This window comes from Poecile atricapillus, chromosome 1 (genome assembly GCF_030490865.1).
Source record: "Poecile atricapillus isolate bPoeAtr1 chromosome 1, bPoeAtr1.hap1, whole genome shotgun sequence".
Classification (NCBI taxonomy): domain Eukaryota; kingdom Metazoa; phylum Chordata; class Aves; order Passeriformes; family Paridae; genus Poecile; species Poecile atricapillus.
Genome location: NC_081249.1, coordinates 111,053,141 through 111,074,509, shown reverse-complemented (window position 1 = coordinate 111,074,509; position 21,369 = coordinate 111,053,141). Strand labels below are relative to the sequence as shown.

The 21,369-nt window shown below is 43.5% G+C and overlaps 1 protein-coding gene across 3 annotated transcripts in view; it reads left to right on the top strand.

Annotated features, from left to right (window-relative positions):
• The window catches only part of PTGFRN (prostaglandin F2 receptor inhibitor), a 66,349-nt gene that overhangs the window by 26,975 nt on the left and 18,005 nt on the right, over positions 1 to 21,369 (top strand). Inside the window, exons 2-6 of one of the 3 annotated variants that reach the window (XM_058860352.1) lie at positions 1,570 to 1,935; positions 2,770 to 3,189; positions 6,137 to 6,520; positions 9,779 to 10,204; positions 17,407 to 17,826. In XM_058860352.1, the coding sequence (XP_058716335.1) occupies positions 1,570 to 1,935; positions 2,770 to 3,189; positions 6,137 to 6,520; positions 9,779 to 10,204; positions 17,407 to 17,826 (2,016 nt within the window). Of the gene's footprint in view, positions 1 to 1,569; positions 1,936 to 2,769; positions 3,190 to 6,136; positions 6,521 to 9,778; positions 10,205 to 17,406; positions 17,827 to 21,369 lie in introns of those variants that run through there. The other 2 variants (XM_058860369.1, XM_058860360.1) reach the window with 2 other exon arrangements.

The following is a 21,369-nucleotide window of genomic DNA, read 5'->3' as shown; positions in this document are numbered from 1 at the left end:
TAGTTTTTAAATGCCCACAGAAATACTATTTAACACATCCTTCTCAACACTGCTCTGGAGGGGATAAGCTGTGCTTTATAGCAGGTTCTCCAGTGGGGGGTTTCTGTTCACAAGACTCTTCTGCCCACACTTGGACACCCATTGGCATGATGGGCCTAAGCCAGCAAGTGGAGTCCTAATCTGCAGCAAGAAGATGTGCAGAGTGATAGGAGGGAAAGGCTCAGCAAACATATCGGTTTTCATGTCACTAGCAAGTGGCTTTCCAAGTGGATTTGGTGAATTGTAGCAGATGTGGGATGCTGTACTTTGTGTATTGGGGGGTTGTTAGTTTAGATTTATCTTTTCCTCTGTGGTATCTCAGATAATTTTTTTTTTTGTCCAATTGCTTTTGGTGTTGTTAAATGTCTACTTGGTTGTATCAAGATGTGTCTTTCAGTGTTGGGGCTTCTACCTGGCTGTTAAAATATTTTGCTATGGATGTGGAGGTGGTGGGATGCAGTAAGCTGTTCATGTTTGGAGGCTGAGTTTTGGTACTCATCTCTTAAGAGATTTCTCTGGTTGGAACTACGAATCAAAGCAGTTTGCTCTTTGGAGAAGTAAGGACCTGCCAAAATCCATGTGCAGCTGCCGGGGTTATTCTCTGGACTACAGAGCCAAATCAACCAGAAGAGTCTCTTGCTGTGTCTTTGCCAGGTCCTCTGGCTTGTTTAAGTGCTTCACACTTCTGCCTGGAGCACAGAATACTGCTTTGCCAGCCTTCTGCAGAAAACTGCTGTTGTCCTTCTTTCCTTCTGCTGAGGTGGTACCAGAAAACATGGTCTGAGCACTCTGTATTCCTCTGCTTTGTGAATTCAGAATACAGAATACCACTCTGTATTCTGAGCCTGCTCTGCTCATGCTCCCAGGTTCTAGGCCTTCACCAGATAGGAAACTTGTGGTTGCAGAAATCCACTCAAGCAAATGGTGTCTGCTATAATCAGTTCTTCCTTTTAAATTCAATTTGGAGGGCAAGGAATCTCACCTGTGTGAGAGAAGCCGTGACCCTTCAGGGCAGCTGTGACTGTACTCATTTTTGGACACTGTCAACTTAAAGTTCTCATGGCCCTCAATCTAGGGGAGAATTAATTTCCTGCTTCAGACTCTCTAATGGTATCAGCAGAAGTCTTTATAAAAATTCCTGATTAGATTATGCCCTCGTTGTAGTAATAAAAACCACTTATTAATGTTGTTTAAACATCTTGCACTTGCCTTGTAGTAGAGAAACTGTTATCCATTGTATCTATGTCTAATTCCCTTCTTTTTTTTTTCTTTTTACAATTTTCTCTCAGTCAGTGTTTTGTTACCTCATGCGTTATTATATAAGCAGTGAAAAAAAGGTTGCCCACACTAAAAATGGTGTGTTTAGAGGCTCCTGCTTCAGTGAGATTAAATGTTAATGGGAAATAATTGCTCTTACTAGTTCTTGCTTTCTGCAGAGTGGGATGCCCAACCTTGGCATATTTAATTTTTGTTTTTTTCCTGGTTGAAGCCTATCCTTAACCATGTCTTATTCTTTATTCTCCTGCCTAGCTTTCTGCAGAGGGCGCATTGTGAGAGTGCCCAAAGGTCCCCTCATTCGTGTGGTGGGCACGGAGGTGGCGATCCCTTGCAGCGTGAGTGACTATGATGGACCCAGTGAACAGAACTTTGACTGGGAGTTCTCCCGGGACACTGACTTCGTGCGGATAGTGAGTACCTGGGATTCTACCTTCACCTCTGAGGAGTACCAAAAACGCGTGGGCCGCGGGGATATCAAACTGAGACGGAGCAGCAACGATGCTGTGGAACTTGTGATTAGGAACATCCAGCCAGCTGACCAAGGGAGATACAAATGTTCCACGCCCAGCACTGATGCCACCGTTCAGGGAAATTATGATGCAGAGGTCCAAGTGAAAGGTATTTCTGAAGAGTGAGGTGTGCTTTAAATTTGTTTTTGATATTGATCATAGATGTACCCATAAGAATGTTGACTTTCTGTTGTTTATGATCGTTGTGATTTTTGGTTTTTTCTTATTATTATTTCTTTTTAATTCTCCTGAAGCCAGAATTTAAAATATGAAATATGATAGCAAAGGCAGGTGAGGTGAAGAAGTGAAGAGAGGCTGTTTACTATAAACACCACTTTTCTTTTTTTCTGCCTAGTAAATATGTAAATAAAACACTAACTGGTGGGTTTTCTAAGATGTCTGCAAGTATTTCATGTCCCTAAGCCTCTGGATAGAGAAGCAAGTTCAGGTAAAAACCACAGGCTGTCTTCTCTCTCAGTTTCAGTGTCATTTAGGGATCTTTCTGTATGAAAGAGGTAATCTTCCTTTTCTCCTTTAATATGTTGATAGTACAGTCTTGTCCTAGCTTTGCTCTATCACTTAGCATTTTTCAGTATTAAATTTGGACACTGTCTTTTCCCATGTCTTATCTTTTACTCAGAGGAATATGAAGATTAGTTTTGTGTGGGAATAGTCAAAATGATAATGTTTGAATGAGAAACTAAAGTGAGTGGAAGAATAAATGAATTCTTGTCTTGGCTTGTTTCAGCTGAAATTTTTTCAGCTGAATTTCCTTCTTCCTGGAATATATTTGTATGGAAGAAGGAATGATTGGCAAGGTGTTTCTCTGTGGTGGTTTTATTGCCTCGCATCTGAACAGCTCACTGTGGGTGTTTTCTTCTTGATTCTGTTTCATGATGCTTGTATCTTTTGGTCCTTTTTTATTTTTTTTTTATTCTAATAGTGATTTCCGACGGGTTGTCCGTGAGCGGTTCCAAAGCTCGTTCCTCGACGTCTCTCCGGCTGTCTGAGGGCGACTCCTTCAAGCTGCGCTGCTCAGCTGTCACCACCTCACCAGAGCACACTCACCTGCACGTGACCTGGCAGCTCAAGAGCGGATCCTCCTGGCGGGACATCCTATCTTTGACTCACGAGGGCAAGTTCCAGCCGGGCCCCGGCTACGAGGAGCGCTACCGCAGCGGGGACATCCGCCTGGACACTGGAGCCAACGACACGTACCGGTTATCCGTGTCCCAGGCTTCCTCGGCGGACGGCGGGGCCTACAGGTGCCTTGTGAGCGAGTGGGTGAGAGGGGCGGATGGCTCGTGGCAGAAGATCCAGGAGAAGAGCGTGGAGATCGCCACTGTGTCGGTGCAGAGGACCGGTGAGTGTTCCTGGTGGGCTGCGGTCGCAGCCCTGGGCTGTGCCCAGACCCTGGTGCTTTGGGGTAAGCTGAAAGGAGCGAGGGTGCGTTCCAGCAGAACCTGGAGTGCTGTTTGGATAGCTGGCCTGTTTACATCCATGACATCATTTTTCTAGCTTTATTTTGGGGAAAAGGGGGTTGATGGCATGGAAGGATTTCCTGGAGCCTCTTGGATACCTAGACCCAGATTTTATCCTTCTTTCATTTCAGAGTGCTCATGTTTTATATGGAGCCTCTTGGATACCTAGGCCCAGATTTTATCCTTCCTTCATTTCACAGTGCTCATGTTGTTTTATATTTCTTAAATAAATGTTATGTTTAACACCTGGTTACCCAAAGCCTTCCCTCTGGTGTCTTATTAACACAGGGTTCCATAGCACTAAACAGCTGCACTTCCTCTGTGAAAGTGGCTTGTGATTCAGTGATAGATTTGAAGCTTTTCTGTATGCTGTTTATTAAAATAGCATGGAAAGATCAAGAGAAAGGAGGAAGGCAGTGATAATTTAACAGGGCAAATTACCCAATGATTTTTATCACTGGTCTGATTGCTCTGCTGTTTTGGCAGGGGTCTGGGACAGTAACTGTTCTGTTAAACACATCATTGCATGCTTGGCTAAAGAGACAAAAACACATGCAGCGCTATGCTGAGGATATCCAGATATCCCTGCCCATACAGATTTCAGGACTAGATGCACTAAGCACTTGATTACATTAGCATTATCAGTGCTGGTTGGAGGAGAGAGAGTGGGGGTGATGCACCTTATCACTCAATAGGTGGAAAAACAGGCACTGATGGTCTTTCAGAAATATGAGATTATCATGGCATTTTAGAACTGTTCAGACAGGAAGGGTATCTTTTCATTTTTGTAATCCTTTAATCACTATGGGGAGAACCTAAAAGTCTGGATTTTTTTGATTGACTCATTTGGATGAGTCTTTTAATGTCTTGGTGGTACTTAGCCAGTGAAATTTGACAGGATCAATCTGCCCCCTCTTTTTCATGGTGTCTGTTGCACAGCAAAGCTTGCAGGTACTCTCTGCTGACACAGGACTTGCCTAATTAAGAGCTGTAATTCTTGATTTTGTCACACTTTTGCAGTGTTTGAGTAGGTTTAAGTAGGTGGGGTTTAATCACTGGATGAAAACAGCGTAAGGCTGGCCAAGAGCAGTAGTGGTACAGTTTTTTGATGTGGTTTGGGTGTGTGGTTTGTTTGTTGTAGGGGTTTTTGTTTGTTTTTCTTTGTGTTTTTTCACTTTCATTTTAAGCTCAGTCATAAGCAGCACTGGCACTTTGTCAGGGGCATGAAGGCTTTTTTAAAGTTATGCTAAAGGGGATAGGTTGTTCTCCAGCAAAATGCTATATACACATCCTGTATAAGAGCATCTTGTGCTGACATCTAAAATCTCTGCACTTGAATGCTAAAAGAATTTGAGATGTAAATGGTTATATGCCTATGGGTAAACTCTCTCCAAGTCCCTCTATGTGCATATATTGCCAGATTGTGAATGCCCATCACTTTCATGAAGACAGAAATGTTGCTTGGAGAATTGCTGCTCTTAACCTTGCAGATGAGTCTTATTTTGTATTCTGGTATTATCCTGTTAAATTAGCTAGGCTTTCCTACTGATTCCAATCCCATGATAAGACAGTGATGCAAGTCCCAGTGAGAGATTCATCTGGACTTGGTTTCAGCACTCAAGTGAGGCCTGCTACCCTCTGTCCAGTTTGACTGCTTTGTGTTATCAGGTGGTGAGGGGTGAAAATGAGCATTGATTGGTTTTATTGGCAATAGTTCTGACTAGTCAGTTTTGCTCTAGCCTTCACGTGTTTTGTCTAATTCCAGGTGATAGTCCGAGGAGGTTTGTGCAGATGGGGAACTCTTATGTAGTAGAACATAATCTCAGCAGAGACACAGCTGCTGGTTTAAAGCAGGTGTCTTTATTCTTGCTTGTGTTGAGAAGAGCCACTGTTGTAGCAGCTCTGTCCACTGGCCTCAGTGGAGACTTTAAGAGCAGCTGCATGACACACTGTGGGAATGGTGCTGCACTGAGACCCAGATCTAATCTTCAGGCAGCGTAGAACAAGTGAGTGACCAGGTGAAGACACGTGGTAGCCTGGTCTTGACACTGTGATTCCATGGTTTTCTTTTAGTATTCTGTATCTGGTCCTGTTTGAATGCTGGCTATGTATATTAAAAATATTCACTGGCCAGTGGTTGCTAAGTGTGTTTGGAGTGGCAGTTGGAGTTTGAGTTGGAGTTGGAGTTGCTTTGAAGTCCCCAGTGTGTGTTGTTCTGAGCAGTAAGTGGAGAGATCAGCAGTATAGGGAGTTACTGCTGCCTTCTGTTTGCTTCTGTTTCATGTTTTTCCAGCACACCTGAGGTCAGTCAGGACTCCAACATGTGGCCATGGCTGCTTCTCATCTAAATCTGCTCTGTTTGACGAGCTCAAAAATGTCAGCAGAAACCATGTTGAATTCCAGTGTAGTTCCTAGTGATTCCTGTAGATGCTTGGTCTTTTGAGGCAGTCCCAAAACACTTTGACCCTCCTGTGAGACTGAAGAATCCTGTACACGTTTTCCTGCTGTGCAGAGGTAATGTGTGGTCTGTGGACGAGAGAAAGCCTTCATGGACCAGTTGCTGTTGAGTCATAAAAACACTGTTCTCCCTCCCTTTCTCCCCTCTGCCCTCATCACACATCCCTTGCTTGACTGATAATGTGTATTGCCCTTGTAATAGATCACTCGGCTCACTATCCAACAGGCATTTGAAGGTTGGGCTACTGAGCCTGTTCAGAAACTCCTGTTAGAGAATGTGAAGTCCTGGATAACTTAGAGTGAACTGTGTTTATTAAAAATAACAAATAAAAAAAAATTTTTTGTTTGAATTTTTGTGTCTCTCTTTCCAAGCTCTAGATGTGGTCATCTCAACCAGCAATGTGTCTGTGACCGAAAGAGACTCCCTGGATCTTACATGCAACATCACAACAGACAGAAGTGGTATTTTCCAAGCAGAGGTGATGTGGTATTTTTCTGCATCACCTGATGACACTTTGTCAGATGCTCAGCTCCTGCTGAGCATGGACCATGATTCTGTTGTCAGTGATTCAACTCTCATCACCCTCAGCCATGTGGACAGGAACTCCTATCGCCTCTTGGTGCGTGATGTGGATGTGGAGGACTCTGGCTACTACTTCTGTGAAGCTGCTATCTGGGTGCCCCTGCACAATGGGAGCTGGCATAAGGTGGTGGAGAGGACCTCTGCACCAGTCAGTGTGGTGGTGACAGCACTAGGTGAGTGATTGTGCTGTCAAACTTCTTGGGTAATATATCCCTCAATCCTTGGCTCCATCAGAAAAGGGAGAGTACCTTGCAGAATCTCTTCTGCATGAATGGTTCTCTTATTTGCATCTATTATCTATATGTAGGGATCTCTCTCTCACATACATTTCTCTTTGTGCAAATATCCTTAGAAATAAAGTTACCTGAGAGAAGTACTAAAAATGAATCTCCTTTTTAAGAAGTAAAACTACTTTAAAAGCCTGTTGTTTTACAGATAGGTCTAGATATGTCAGCCTACCCAATCTGTTCTGTAGTTTATTCTTGAGGAGGTAATAGCTTCAATTTAGAGGCAGTGAAACTCAGGATGTTGTTGCAGAATGGTGTAGGTAAGGTATCTGCACCTGCTGAAATTTGCAAGCAAAATTTGGAAGCATGAATGAAGCTGGATGTGAGCTGGCAGACTCTAGTGCGTGGTGCCTGTTCCCAGCTCTGACTGGATGCAAGCATCCTTGCCCAAACCCTTTCAATGTACCCTTTCAGATCCTCTTGTCATGAGAAACTGGTGGTACTGTCCAGTTACAAAGGCAGAGCTCCTCCAACATGAACGTGCTGAATGAGGCTAGCATATAGAGAGCCTGTTTTTCAGCAATAAATAGCTGTGCCATAAGGTTAAATCCCATTGACAATGACTTTAAATGTTGCATTTTTGCATTGTGCAGAGCAGTTGAGCCGTGGCTGTCTCCAAGTACACTTGTAATGTGTACAAGAAGTGCACAAGTGATTAATGTCTTCATTTCCTGTCCTCATTCAGCCATTCACATTGTACCTTAAACTTGTGAGTGTTCCCTCCTTCCCTCACTTGTGTGCATGTGTGGTCATGCATGTGTGTTCATGTGTGTACAGATGCACGCTCGTGTGCTCTCTTGGTGTGCCTGTACCTGTATCTTTACTCTTTCCATTCTAATTTAGCATTATTTGGGAACAGGAGAAAATAAAATCTGCTCTCCAGCAGATGCAGATGCTTGGTTGCTAGGGAGAGGGAAAGCAGAATAAATTTTCAGTGTTTGAGGTTTTCAATTGCATCCAGATTTCACCAACTCCTCCTTAATGGAAGTTAAGAGCTCCTGGAGTATTAAGTCGTTGAATTGTCAGTGAGGCTGTTCTTTGACAGCTGACAGAGTGGAGGAATGAGGTTTATCCAGCCAGCCTTTTATTCTTTCTAAATCCTCTGTTTGAGTGTCTGTCAGGGTGAAGTGCTTGTCTGGAGTGGTGCTATCAAAGAGAAAACTCTCTTCTTAGGGTCCTTCCCCTGCCCACAAATAAAACAAACCTCAAGCAGTTTTCTAAGAACTTGGGATTCTTGCGGCTTTTTCCTTCTTGTGTCCCTGTCTAGAGAAGTGCATCTGCTTTCATAGTCTTTGTTGCTGTGAAGATATTAGTTGGTCTTGAATGCCTTCTATTTGGGTGGGAGGGGAGGCAAAGTGGGAATGATAAGAGAGTTGTAGAGTGCGAGCAATACATCATGAGGCCCTGGTGTAAATTTGCCTTTTGTGAAAGAGAAAGGAAGAGCAGTGTAGCTGTGGGATCTTACACCAAAAGTGGGGTTTGGCCACTAATTAAAGTGGGTTTTGGTCATTACTAATCTGTGCCTTGGTTGTAGCAAAATTCTGTGCATTTTCTTTTTATTTTGCCTTACTTATCCTGAAAATGTACAGAAATCTCCACATGCTCACTGGTAGTAGGTACCACAGACTTTGTAAGCAGCGCTTTTATGATTTTATGTTGCCTAATGTCACAGAAACTCACTGTCTGTATTACCAGATTATCTGGGGTCTGGTGTGTATTGATGCCCTTGTTCTTGCTAGATGCAAGGACACTGGTGAGAGATCTTTTCTGCAGGCTGACATAGAAGCAGCCCAGCTTGTTTGCTACAATTGTTTTTATCCTTTGCATCTCAAGTCCAAAAGTGCATATGCACACAGAGTTTCCACAGCAGTTCTATTAAGATGCTTTATTATCTTGGCTCATTGGTGAGCTAAGCCTAAGTTTTAGCCTTGGATTGCCTTCTTTGTCCCAATTATAGCTTCAGTTAATTGTTTCTAGGAGGGCAAAATGCCAAGTAAAACATAAAGCAGGAAATAAATACAGAGTGCTGAATACAGTTAGGCTGTAAAAGCCGTGTGATGAGTATTGGCCGAATAGTTGGGAAGCAGGTCATTTTTCTGAATTATAGTAGACAGCAAGACAAAAATACTCTAATACTAGTAAATAAATATGTATTTCGTTTGTGGTGTGAAGTTCTTGCTGTAATCTTTTTCCTTTACTATCTCTGTAGTCTGAGAGAAAATAGTCATGCGGCTCGCTTATCGCTTTTAGGCTTTGGGCAGCCAGCTATTTCAGATTTAAATACAGCAGCCCCATTCTTAACCCGTAAAACTCAGGCACTGATTTTCCACTGTGAGATATTCCAGCCTCACAGCTGTACAGCACATACTTCTCTATTCAGACTGTGAAGCTTTTTCTGATCTACACATCTTCAACTCTTATCCTACTTAGTATTTATTGACCTAGGAAGTATTTAAACTGCTGACCACCGAAACTTACTGTGCTCAGCTCTTGATGCTGCCTGTGGCCAGTGCCACTGGTGTTCTGTGTCCCCTGGTTTGTGTCTCTGGGTGGGTGAAGTGTTTGCCTTTCAAAGGGCTGCTTTTTACCATTCTCAAACTGTTGTAGATATCCAAATTAATGGGGTGGTTAAGTGTGGAAAAGGAGGCATTTCAAGATGGAAGATGGCCTCTTATCCTGGAGAGATATTGGGGAAGTGGGTGTCTCTGGTCAGTCCAAAGCTAGAGGATAACCAGTGTCCTGCTGCAGGCTGCCCCAGGCATTTGACAGGTGGAAAAAGTGGCTATCTGGGTTGAAACTGAACCTACAGGTGGGTTTTTGGGGGCAGACCTTAAGGAAGGAATTAGTTTGCTCAACAAGATCTATTAGTCCTGATTTTTCTGAAATGGTCTGACTAGACATATGAAATGGGATGTCCAGTTTGGAAATGCAGGCCTAGGGGTACCTGTGTCAGACTGGTGCAAGTCTGAGAACGAGAGTCTAAGTTCCAAGGTCTTGTAAGGAAAATGCATATCGTGGCACTTGGCTTCTTAGCTCAGACGCTAAAAGTGAATGTTACAAGTTAGTGTATCATTAAATTAATTCTGGTGTTTCCTCCTTTCTTGTAGCTTCTAACCTGTTTCTTCTGTGTTCCCTCTCCTGCAGAGCCAGACTATGACGTGTTCCTGAATGCCTCTAAAACACCCAAGTTTTCAGATGACCCCACAGAGCTCGATTGCAGGATCACAAACGTACAGGACACCGAAGCGAACATCCGCTTCACCGTTTCCTGGTACTACAGGCAGCACCTGCCCAGTGATGATGTGGTGGCAGAGGAGCTCCTGGCTTCCATGGATGCAGACTGGACCCTGCTACTTGGGGACAGGGGCAGAGAGCGGATTCAGAATGGGGAAATAATCTTGTCTAAGAAGTCTGCTGACACCTTCAGTTTGAGGATCCAGTGGACTTCAGAGAGTGACAGAGGGGATTATTTCTGTGTCATTTCAGCGTGGAGTAGGCACCGCAACAACAGCTGGGTGAAGAGCAAAGAAGTGACTTCTGCATCTGTCAACATTTTCTGGGCTACACAAGGTAGGACCTTTACAACTGGGTGGTTGAGAACAGGCTTGTCAGCCAGAAGGCCTGCTGATGGGCTTTGGAAATGGGGGTCTTTCTTTATGAAGGTTTAAAAGCACTGTCAGCTTGTGTAAAGGCCTCTTATCTGTGGAGGGGAATAACTACATCACTACTTTACCTGTTTTATGCAACAGTTTGGAGTGGAAGTGCAAAGGAAGAGACACCATCAAAGGAGAGATTCCATCAAGCTGCTGAGACTTCCAGGAGCTGGGCTGGAAGTGGCAGGGGTGGTATCTAGCAGTGTTGCTGTGGTCATTGCCCACTTTCATGGCTCAGAGTATTTTGGTCTCTTTGGGATGCATCTTGCTGCTATCAGCAGGGTTGTACTGAGGTGAAAAGAGGAATGTCAATTTGTCTTCTCTGCCTGACAGTTTGAGAGATGTGGTTTTATTTTTCTCTTCTCTAAGCCCATGTTTAAAAGGCAGTTCTGAGAAAGTTCATGGGCACAGTACAACCAGGGTATCAAAAACTAAGTGGGTAGCTGAACAGAGTAATTCAGTGGTTTGCCTGGATCTTGACCTTTTTTTAGGCAGAAGTGACTAGCTCTAGTCAGTATTTAACTTATTCTGGGAGCATTTTTAGAAGCTTAATAGTTACCTGAAGTTGCTTAACTGTGGTTTAAAATGGAATCTGTGTTTCTTGGATGTGCTATAGAGTGATACTGTTTTGTCTCAGAGTGAATCGTGCAAGAGGGGTCTGTTGGAGAGCATGAGAAAGGTTAGGATAACCTAGGATGTGTAATGTCTTTTTCAAAAATCTGTGCTTAGCTAAGCTGCATTTATCTTGATAGATAGTTTAACAGTCTAGCTTAGGCATCCACAGGCAGAGAACTATATTTCAGAGACAAGCAATTTGAAATAATTTTGAAGTTGTTTAGGGATAATCCCTAAACAGCAAATTGGAAATCTTCTGCTGTGATTCTGCTTCAGTGGAGAGAAAAGTGGTAAGTGGTGGGCTGCTTGCTCAGTACTCCCTGCATCTCCAGACCAAGCCTGTGGTCCAGGGAAAGGTCTTTTTTTTTGGCTTTTTTTTTACCCCTGAAGCAGGCTTTTCCAGCAGGACTGAGAAGTCTCATTAATGCTGAGTGTTGGTCACAATTAGTTCAGTGTTATGCCACAACACGGAGTGTGTGTATGTGCATGTCAGTGTAATGGATCGTCGCCTTTGGAGCAGCTAGAGAGACCAGCTGGAGTTGAAAAGTCTCAGCCTGTGTTGACATTTCTGAGGGAAAACAAACCGTGACAGGTGTGAACATTCCCTTGTTTCTGGTTTTGTTCCAGAAACTCTGCTAATTTTGCAGCACAAATGTAAATGTTATAGTCCCCGTGCTGAGGAGTACGTTCTGTTGGCAAAAGTTGGGGTTGGGGGATTTATTATGTGAAAGTGAGCTCTCCTACAAAAACCTGCCCCTCCTGAAAATGAATGTTATATGTATATGAGGTGGGGAGGATGAAATATAGGTTTGATTTCCCCTTCTCTTCAACCTATCAACTCCTCCTTCATCAGCACAGCCCCAGATGCTTCTCCCCATGTGCCCTGTCCCCTGCCGTATCCTGTTCCTGTGAGCTCCAGACTCGGCTGGGAGCCCAGTGCTGGAGCCAGCAACTATGAAGGAGTTAATCTGCTGCTGCCTGTGCTCTCTGACTGTTGTTTTGACAAGTATCTCTGGTGATTTGAGTCCCTAACTGCTCCCAGTGCTCCCACGTGTTTGCCTAAGGAGAGAACAGAAATTTGCCTCTTCCTTGGATAGCTTATGCCTATAGAGAGACTCTTCTTCCATCTATTTCATTGCTTGCATCTTCTTTGTTGACATTGGAGCAGTGCTTTGGAGGGAGGACGTTGGAGAAATCTCACTTTGAAAACAATTATTCTGACTTCTTGAGAAGGGAGAAATGGATTTATATTGTGTCTGTGGGTCTCTCAGCAAAGAGGGGTGTTCAGAGCCTCTATTCAAAATGTGAACTTCATATAAAGATGTCAAAACCCCTTTTTTGTGCATTGTGTAATAAGTTGTGTGTTTGCCCATTTGAACTTGGGGTTTTATTGTCTCTGTTTTCCATTTTATTCTACAGGGACCAATAATGCTCACACATCTTTCTGCTTACTCAGCTTTGCAAATGCAGCCAATTGCTATCATAGATCACCGTTGTTTTTGACATAGTCTGCCTGACATGTTTCTTCCCCTCTTCTACTTTCTCCCCTGCCAAGGTGACAAAGAAGGCATCTCTGTCTCATCTCAGAAATTAAAAACATCAGTTGTATAATGTTTTGCTTATTTAGAGTACAAATTCCAGTCAGTTAAAAGGGGTAAAGGAAGGGAGGAAACCTTTTTTGACTAGCTCTGTAAATGACTTTCGACCCAGAAAAAAGAAGTCTGCTATTTTAAAAGATAACTTTATTTATTTATTTGAATGAGAGTTACATTTAGAACACAGATATTGTCTGCAGTGCAACGTGGAATCAATGTTTTTTTCCTAAACCAGTGTTGTCAGCTTTGGATCTGCATGGAGTACTTAGCAGAGGAGTACATTATCTTTTAATTGAAATTCCAAATCCCAAAGGTACCATTATTTGCGGTTTCGTTAATACTTCTGTCTTTAATTTACAAAATAATTATATTTAACATAATGTTACTTGTCCTAAATGTTTGCCCAGGCCCTCCCATCACACTTAATTGGGAGCAAGGGTGCCTTAATCTTTCAGACAGTCCTGCAGTAGAGAACAGATAATATGTCTGCCACTTACTTTTCTTTATCATTGCTTATATATCACAGACAGGGGTGAAGTACAGACACACAGTTCCTCCTTGGCAAAGAAATCCCCATGGCACTAAGCTGGTGTGTGTATGTGTCAGTTTGGCTGTAGGGACAAGAGATCCTGAGGTCAGCTGTGTGTTTATGTGTAGTTCATGTGTCTGGGTGTAGGCTTTGGTGTGCCTGTTGTGCTTCCAGAGCTGCTGGGGCTGCACTTGTACCTCAGGGTGTTGTACAGCCACCTCCTCCTGCCACAGCAAAGCTGTCTCTGCCTCAATGTCTGCTGCATTCGCTGTACTTGCTGCCTTGGTAGTGTACCGGGGGATGAAGGGGCCTTTATGTGATGCCTTAAGTTTTGGCTTTCATATTTTTCCTTAGGTGAGTAGTTTTGAGCTTCAGATGAAGTGTTAGTGAGCTCTCTTCACAGAGCAGGTAGACAAAACAATTCCATTTCTAGCTTGATACCAAGGACAATTGTTCCAAGTTTCAGGCCCAAAAGCAGAAACAATGGTGGGCTGAAGAGAAAAAACAAGAAGGGTGGGACTTCATAACCTGAAGCAGTGATTGGACAATTAACCCTGATACACAAAAGTTATAAAAATGTGAGACCTCAAGAGCAGTCATCCATTTTGTGACCATTTTGGGTCCATTTGGGATGTAGCCCTGGCCAGGCTCTTGTACTGCCCAAGGTGTATCCTTTAAGGCTTTTCAATAAATACCTACTTTATTTTTAACTCTGTCTAGCCTCTGTTCTAGGTCAGCCTTCTCAAGGCATCCTATGAACACTGAGATTCTTGTCAGCAGCCTCAAGTAGTGCTATGAGGCCCCGAGGTTGCTGTCAGCCCTGGCTGTTGTGCTGCTTTTCCAGCTGGTGTCAGAGCAGTGCAGGGAAGGTGTTTGCTGTTTTCTAAAGTCTCCTTGCCCTTGTAGCTGTTTGGCTTGTCTAGAAATTTGCCTGGCATTGATTAGGTGAAAACTGGTTTTGGTCACTACCCAGGAAGTGCTCTTGAAGCTGAGCACGCACTTTGTGGTAGAAGAGCAACAGGAGAATTACAGTGTGGCTTAACCACTTGGACTGGCCAGTGATGGAAGGCAGAAGCTTGCACTGCCAGGCTCCAAAGTACAGTTTACTCAAATTTTATTTGAGTCATTTGGCTAGGGTTTCTTCTGTTGCTAGCCCTCTGTCTTGGAGTAGTGCCCAAGCTTTGGGTAGGATTTACTTAGGAGCTCTTCCCCTACTGCTTTCCAGAATAAACTGCAGATTGCAGCCTCCTGTATATAACCAATCCGGGTGTGTTTTATTGTGCTTTTCATTCATGGAGCTTTACAAGAAGGAGATGAGACTCCACATGGGACTGCAGGCATGAATTCAGACAGGCAAGTGTCTGGAGTAGTGGTTAAGACATACACTTCTTCCTTGGCAATTCCCAGAAGATTAGAAATGAGACCTTGGGGTGCAGTTCTTGGAAGAAAACATTAATTCGACCTCTCCAGCTCATCTTATGCTGTGAGATCTGATGAGTAATTTCTGCTAACATGGGAAACATGAAGAGACTTTCCTTTCCCTCTTAATTTTCTGTGCAGATTACTGTTTCTTCTAAGATAAGTGCCAAATCTTTGGGCTGCCCCCTTTCTCATAATGTGCACTCTTACACACACAGACAGCTAGCTACATGCTTTTCTAGGTGGGGGTGAAGGAGTGCTAATTACATTTCATCTGCTGCTACTGAAGGAGAACAATATTGGCACTGAACCAGAATATTAAGAATGGTGACCCAGGTTTTTCTAGTTGATAGGATATGGGCCTTTTTGTTGTTGTTTTACTTTGCTACATATGCAGGTCTCTAATATTATGGCACATACAGAAACATCCCTTTGATCTTTTTTTGACTTTGTTGCAAAAAGAAACATTCAGCACCTGTATGTGATGGGTTGTGTGTCCCTTTCTCTATTCTGTTCTAGATTTCTTACAGTCTAACAGAAGAGGGGGTGCCTCTGCCTTGCATGTTCATCCAAATTAAGGATCTCAGGGGTTTTAAAGGTAGAAAAATGCTTTGAAAGGACTTTCATAAGAACATATCTCCTTGTTCTCTGTTCAGCATCCTAATTTCTAGCCCTTTTGAATTCTGTCACTGTTCTCCAGCTGCATCTCTGGGCCTCAGTTGTTCTCTTCCACAAACTCTACCAAGGGCATTTCTGCTGTTGTCCCATGCTACCACCACTCCTTTCTCCTTTTCCTTTAATGGAAATACTTAGTAAAAATATCTGCTATTGCCCCCAAATGGAAAACTAATAAAGAATGTCTAGGAACAAAATTTGCTCTGTACTTGTTGGGGACAGGACACTGCCCTTTCTGCTGCTGCCTGACCTGTGGCTCACGGAGCAGTGGAAGTTAAGGTATTTGAAGCCCAGGTCGTAGGGAGAGTTTTCTCAGCTGTAGCTGAACTGCTCTGAACCTGTGAGCGTATTTAATCTTCAGCACATATATCAGAGACCAAATGTAAAATTTCTTTTCTGGTGTCTAGGACCCAGCGTTCTGATGGGAAGATCAACAATGTAAAGAACATTAAATAAGGAGGGCTTTTTGCCCAGAGCCTCCTCAAATGGCCTAGAAAACAACAATATGTGCCAGAAAAGTATAACTAGCTGTTTGTGCTTCTGCTTTTGGGACAAAATATAATTGCCTACTATATTCCTAAAAATATGTGAAAAGCTGATCTGTGCTGGACTCCTAAATACTGCAGCCATATGAAGAAGGAAATATCAGTGTCATAGACACAGAATGAGGAAAAAAATGGTTTTGAAGTCTGGAATCTGGTATCTGATGAGTCTTTTCACAAGGGAGAGGAGAATGACTCCGACTCTATACAATCTTCATTTGTGATTGTACCCTGAGTGCCTAAATGTGCAGCTCTTGTATTGTCACTTGCTTAGTGGTTGGAGGTGTGAGAGGGTTTGGTGTGGAGTATCAAATAATTCTGTGCTCAGCTAGACCACTAGAAGCATCTCAGCCTTCACTGCTCCCGCTGTTTCTTTATATAGCTTTGTACTGTGATCTGCTTTATACAGTACTGATTTAAAGTTGTCATAGCGGGTTTCTCATCTTGTGAGCTGTGTTTACTCATTGTGAAAACTGCTGCTTGAAGGCAAAACACTGCAAAATGTAATCTTGACAAGTATCTTGTTGCTCTTGTGGGGAGGACATAAATATTACTGCATTTAAGTTCAATTTTTGGGAAATGTGTTTCAGTCTCACCATTGCTTATTTCCCTTTTCCTGAGAAGTTTCATCTTGCATAAAGAGGTTCTGTGGAGTTTTTTAACAGATCTACACTCTTTTTTTTTTTTTCCTTTTATAAAGGAGGGAAGGGAGACTATGGTGCAGCAAAGTCCAGAGAGTTGGTTTGGCTGTATTTTTGCATTACTGTTACTTCTATGTATTCTGCCCCAGCCCTCCCTTCCTTAAGAGCAACCTTGATGTACAGGGTGTCCCTTCAGCACAATGCCAGGAAACTAGCAACTCCCTTTCCTTTTATCTGATTCTGATTTCAGTCACTCCTCATTTTCTCAGTTTCTCACCGTGAGCTTCTATTTTGTGTATCTTGGAGCTGTGCTCCGAGATGTATAATTTTCCCAAACCCAGTAATTAAGGGATTCTTGGGATTGAGGAGCCAGTAGAGAAAGGAAGGAAACTAAGCAGTAAGTGTTGCTGGAATTCTTGGTGTCAAATGGGAAATGTCAAGGCTTCTGGTAGGCTTGTATGACAGTAAATGTATGAGAAGCAAAGGGAGGAAAGACTGACACAGAGGCAGAGGTGTGCCTAAGTATTTCAGCACAGGGGTGTGTGTGTGTATATGGGGATGCCTGGGGTGGAGACTTCTGTTACCACAAACTTTTGTCATGTGTTTTCAGCTGAATGTGTCTGGGTTGCTGTTAGGAGTGTATTTTCATGGAAAATAAAAGATGCTACACTAAGTGCTGCCAATTCAGTGAGTGGCAGCTTTTGTCATTAGTCATGAGTATTTCAGCAGTGCCTGTATTGCCCCATCACTGAGGCTGCCCTTCCAGATCCAGTATAAAACTGGGACTCTGAGTTTTCTCTAATGTCTTTACTCGTGAATAAAACAATCCTGTCTTGTTACAACCTGTGTATTCTATTATCTGTTCAGTATTTGGTGTTTGAATTTGTGCATCTTGACCCAAAATGTTGTGTACTTGTGGGTGTGTGTGCACTGTTAAGTAGCATTCTTGGCTGTCCACATATTTAGATAAATGTGCTGGGATTTGTTCCACCAAAAAAGGAACTTTGCCTGTCTGTAAAATCTTCTAGGGTGGAATGGTGCTGCAGAAATACCTGTACTTATTTGCTAACTCTCTCTTGCTGCTTATTTCCTTCCCTCTTCAGATTACACGCTTACAGTGGAGGCGGTGAAACTGAAGCCATTCTTTGTAGCAGGCCACACCTTTGAGATGACATGCAAAGTGTCTTCCAAAAACATCAAGACCCCGCGCTACTCCGTCCTCATCACAGCCGAGAAGCCCCTCACGGATCAGTCGAACCCCAACGGAACCACGCGCATTATCTCCTTGAACCAGGACTCGGTGGTGCGGCTGGAGGACTGGACGGACCAGACCCGCGTGGATGGGGTGGTGCTGGAGAAGGTCCAGGAGAACGAGTTCCGCTACAGGATGTACCAGACCCAGATCTCTGATGCTGGGCTGTACCGCTGCGTGGTGACCGCCTGGTCTCCAGGCGGTGGCGGCATGTGGCGTGAAGCGGTGAATGGCTTATCCAACCCTATCCAGATAGATTTCCAGACATCAGGTTGGTACAGAGCCTGGCAGCCTTGTGTCTAAGCCAGAAAGGGAGAGAATTCTGTGATGCTTTCCCATTGATTTCCCTGTGTCTCAGAAATACATACTCTTTGGAACAAATGGTACGATGGCTGAGGGCTGTGCTTGTCTTCTTTGGTGGTACTTGTGTCCTTTGTGCTATTGATTGTTTACAGAAAGATGTTTAATGAATTGGCTGTAATCATAACCCCTGGGTTTTTCTCTACTAATGCAGCTTTTATGGTCCTGCAGGCTCAGAGCTGGTTCTCAGTATGGAGCAACTGCTGCTGCATTTGCCAGCTGTATCACTAGATTGTTAGTAGTGGCTGCTCTGGAAGAACATTAATATAAACTGGATTTCTGTTCCAAAACAGACTCTATTAGCATAGCATTAAATTCCCTGAGCACACCTCGCTGTTGATGTAATTGCAGAAAATGGTCAGGTCAGGGTAACATTTCACCCATCTCAGTCAGTGTATCCTGCCACTGCAAGACCTTAGAGGTCCCTCGTGGCTGAACTACAAAGCTCCACAAATTGGGATGAATTTCAGTACCCAGAAGGACATCCTGTTCCTCAATTGCTTGCTGAAACCCTTACCTTCAGCTGTAACAAAGCCTGCCTGTTGAGACTTTTCTGTGGAAATATTCTGGTCCTGATGCAATGTTGGGGGGAGGGAGAGACATAAAGAATTGATTTGGATCATCAGAGATGCATGTTAACCCTGACTTCTGTCACATTATATTATTGGGAACTGCAGTGGGAGCTGTTTTTATAACACTGGTGCACATGTGAGTAAAGGGCTCCTCTCATGATTTGATAAACCAAGCTGGTGGGGTTTTTGAGCTGATGGGGCTTTCATGCTCATATTCTGCTGGTAGTAACAGGCTGTAGCATATTTAGGAGATGTGTCTGTGTCTAGGCAAGAGCAGCCTGACTTATGGCTGCATCCACAACTAAGGTAATTGTTCTAGATGATGTGGTTCCTAAGATCTGAACTTGCTTATATGGCACACTGGGGAAAGGACAAGGGCAGATAATAGGAGGACAGCCTGGCAACGAGGATGTCACTTTGTAGGAAGCTTTGAGGTGCAGCTTTGATCTAAGCTGGCTAGACAGAGGACATTGACTCAGCTTCTTTCAGTTTTAGGTAATTTCTCAAGATGGTTTAGTGGACTGCAGTTTTAGCCTTATTGCTCTTCATATCTGGGTCAGACACAGCGGGAGAGTAGTATTTCCAAAGGGGGTGATAAAAGAAAACAGCAAAAATTAAATAAGCCCCAAGCCCAGCCTTCCCCTCCAAGTTCTTATGTGGAGGCCTTCCTGCACAAAAGTGGTGGATGGTGCCTCTCCCAACACTGCTTGTGTCACTTGGAACTCCCATCCATTGCTGGGATGCTTTGATACCCAATGTTCAGAGGGAAACCTGCCAGCAATGTGAGGGAGGGAAGTGTGCGTGTTGTACTCTTGACTTATTTTGCTGTCAGCCTCTCCTCCCAGCCCCTTCACCCAGATAGGATTTCTGGAGCGTGGAGTGAAGAAAGGGAGGCAGCGTGTAGAAGTGCCCTGGGAATGTGTGAATTCCAGTAGCAGGGCTGGAGCAGGGGGAGGGGTGGTCCTGAAGCCCTGTCAGCCTTTCATTCTTCACAGAAGAATGAAGAAAGAAATGAGATCCCAGGCACAATTTGCTGGAGTGCTATTTCCCAAAATAATCTTGGCACGTAGCAAAATCTGTCTTGAAATACCTGCAATTTTCTTTAATTGATAGATGAACTTTGTGTCCTTCAGTTGTTACTCAGATATCCCTGCTGGATATTCACCTCTGGGCACGATGAGAACATGCGATGAGCGCAGCTAGAATGAACCAACTGTGGAATTACTATTTGGGGAATCATCTGGAATTAATTATACAAGACAGAAGATGTTCTGTGGGTGTGTTACTTTGGTTTTGTTTGCTGAAGCCTCCTGTCTTTGATGCAGACTGAGTCAGGGAGTCACAGGTAAATGTAAAGTTGTGGAGCTGCTATGAAAGCAGAGCTCAGATATCACACCCTTCTCTTGCATCCTGTGGCACAAGCAGCTGTCAAACTTGTTCTTCAGAAAAAATCAGTTGGTGCCACAATTTCCCTAATGGGCCTGGTGAAAGGGAGAATTTCCCTAATGGGCATGGTGAAATATCTTTCCATGTTTGCAGGGAGAATTTCCCCAAAATTGGAGGGAAGATACTAACAGGAAAGGTGGAGGAAAAAAGAGGGGCATGCAGCTTTCCAGGCAACTGGGGGGAAAAAAAAAAAGCTGGGGAGCACCAGTGTGCTGAATCCTGAGTTGTAGGGAGGGTGGGGTGTGGTATCTTATGATGATCTTATGTTTGTCCTGGATAGGAAAACTGTTAAGGGGTCAATTGCACTGATTTTTTCAAAGTGTAACAGAAATACAACTTATCTATAACTGCTGGAGGGAATATAATACAGTGTAATTTTGAAAAATAGAATGTATTCCAGTCTCCTCCATACTTTGAAGTCTTGGGCTTGGGCAGCATTTTCAGCTTCCATCATGGCTGTTGGAGTGGGGAAGGGATCAATAAGGAAGCAGCATTTTCAGCAAAAGGAAGCCCTTAAAGGATTTTACATGAAGCTTTTAGTCCTAGGAGGAATTTCTTTCTCAGTTGTTTTTATTGATTCCCCTTTGATGGGGGATGGTGAGGCTTGCTGGGACTGGAAATCCTCCTCTCCGATTTGACTCTCTCACAGATCTCTCTGAGCTGAGTGATGTTTCAAAGAGGGGGCTTTTTAAGCATGCATACACATTGTGCAATGTGATCTCCCTGAGTGGCAGGGGCCTGTGAGCTTTTCATATATGAGCTGGGGACTGCACACGTGAAACTTCAGTGTTTCCTGCCACAATAGGTTTGAAATGTGGCAGTGCTCTGAAATGTTTTTCCATGAACATCTGTGGAAAATGTCTTACTCAGATTCTTTCCATCCAAGGCAGAACTTGCTGGCTGCAAGCAGAGTTCTCCTCTCTTCTTTCTCCCCTTGCTGTTGCAAAGGGACGTATTTATTCCGTTTGGTTAATGATCTGAAATGTTAATATAAAGGTTTGTTTGAAACACCCAGAACTAAAAAACAAATTTTATCCACCAGACCATAAGAACTGGAAGCAAGGGTACGGGAGTGTGGTGAGGAGGAGCCTTCTAGGCCATTAGTTTTCAAATATTCGGTCAATGGCAGATTGTTCTTTGCTGGATATATTTTAAGACCAGAGAGGATCTTGTGAATCTTCTGGTATGACCTCATGAATAACATGGATCACTAGACCAGTTTCTTGGAACGAATGCCTTTCCTTCAGCTGCTGTAAGCAAAATAAGCTTATCTGGAGGGCAGGGGAAGCTGTCCCATATGAAGAATTTAATATTCCTCAGTGCTTTTTTGTTTGTCTTCACAGTGTAGGACAGAGAGGTTCTGCCATGTCTTTTTTAAAAGGTTGCTCAGTGATGTGAGGAACAAGAGCAGCTGCCAGTGCCTGTCTTGAAATGTT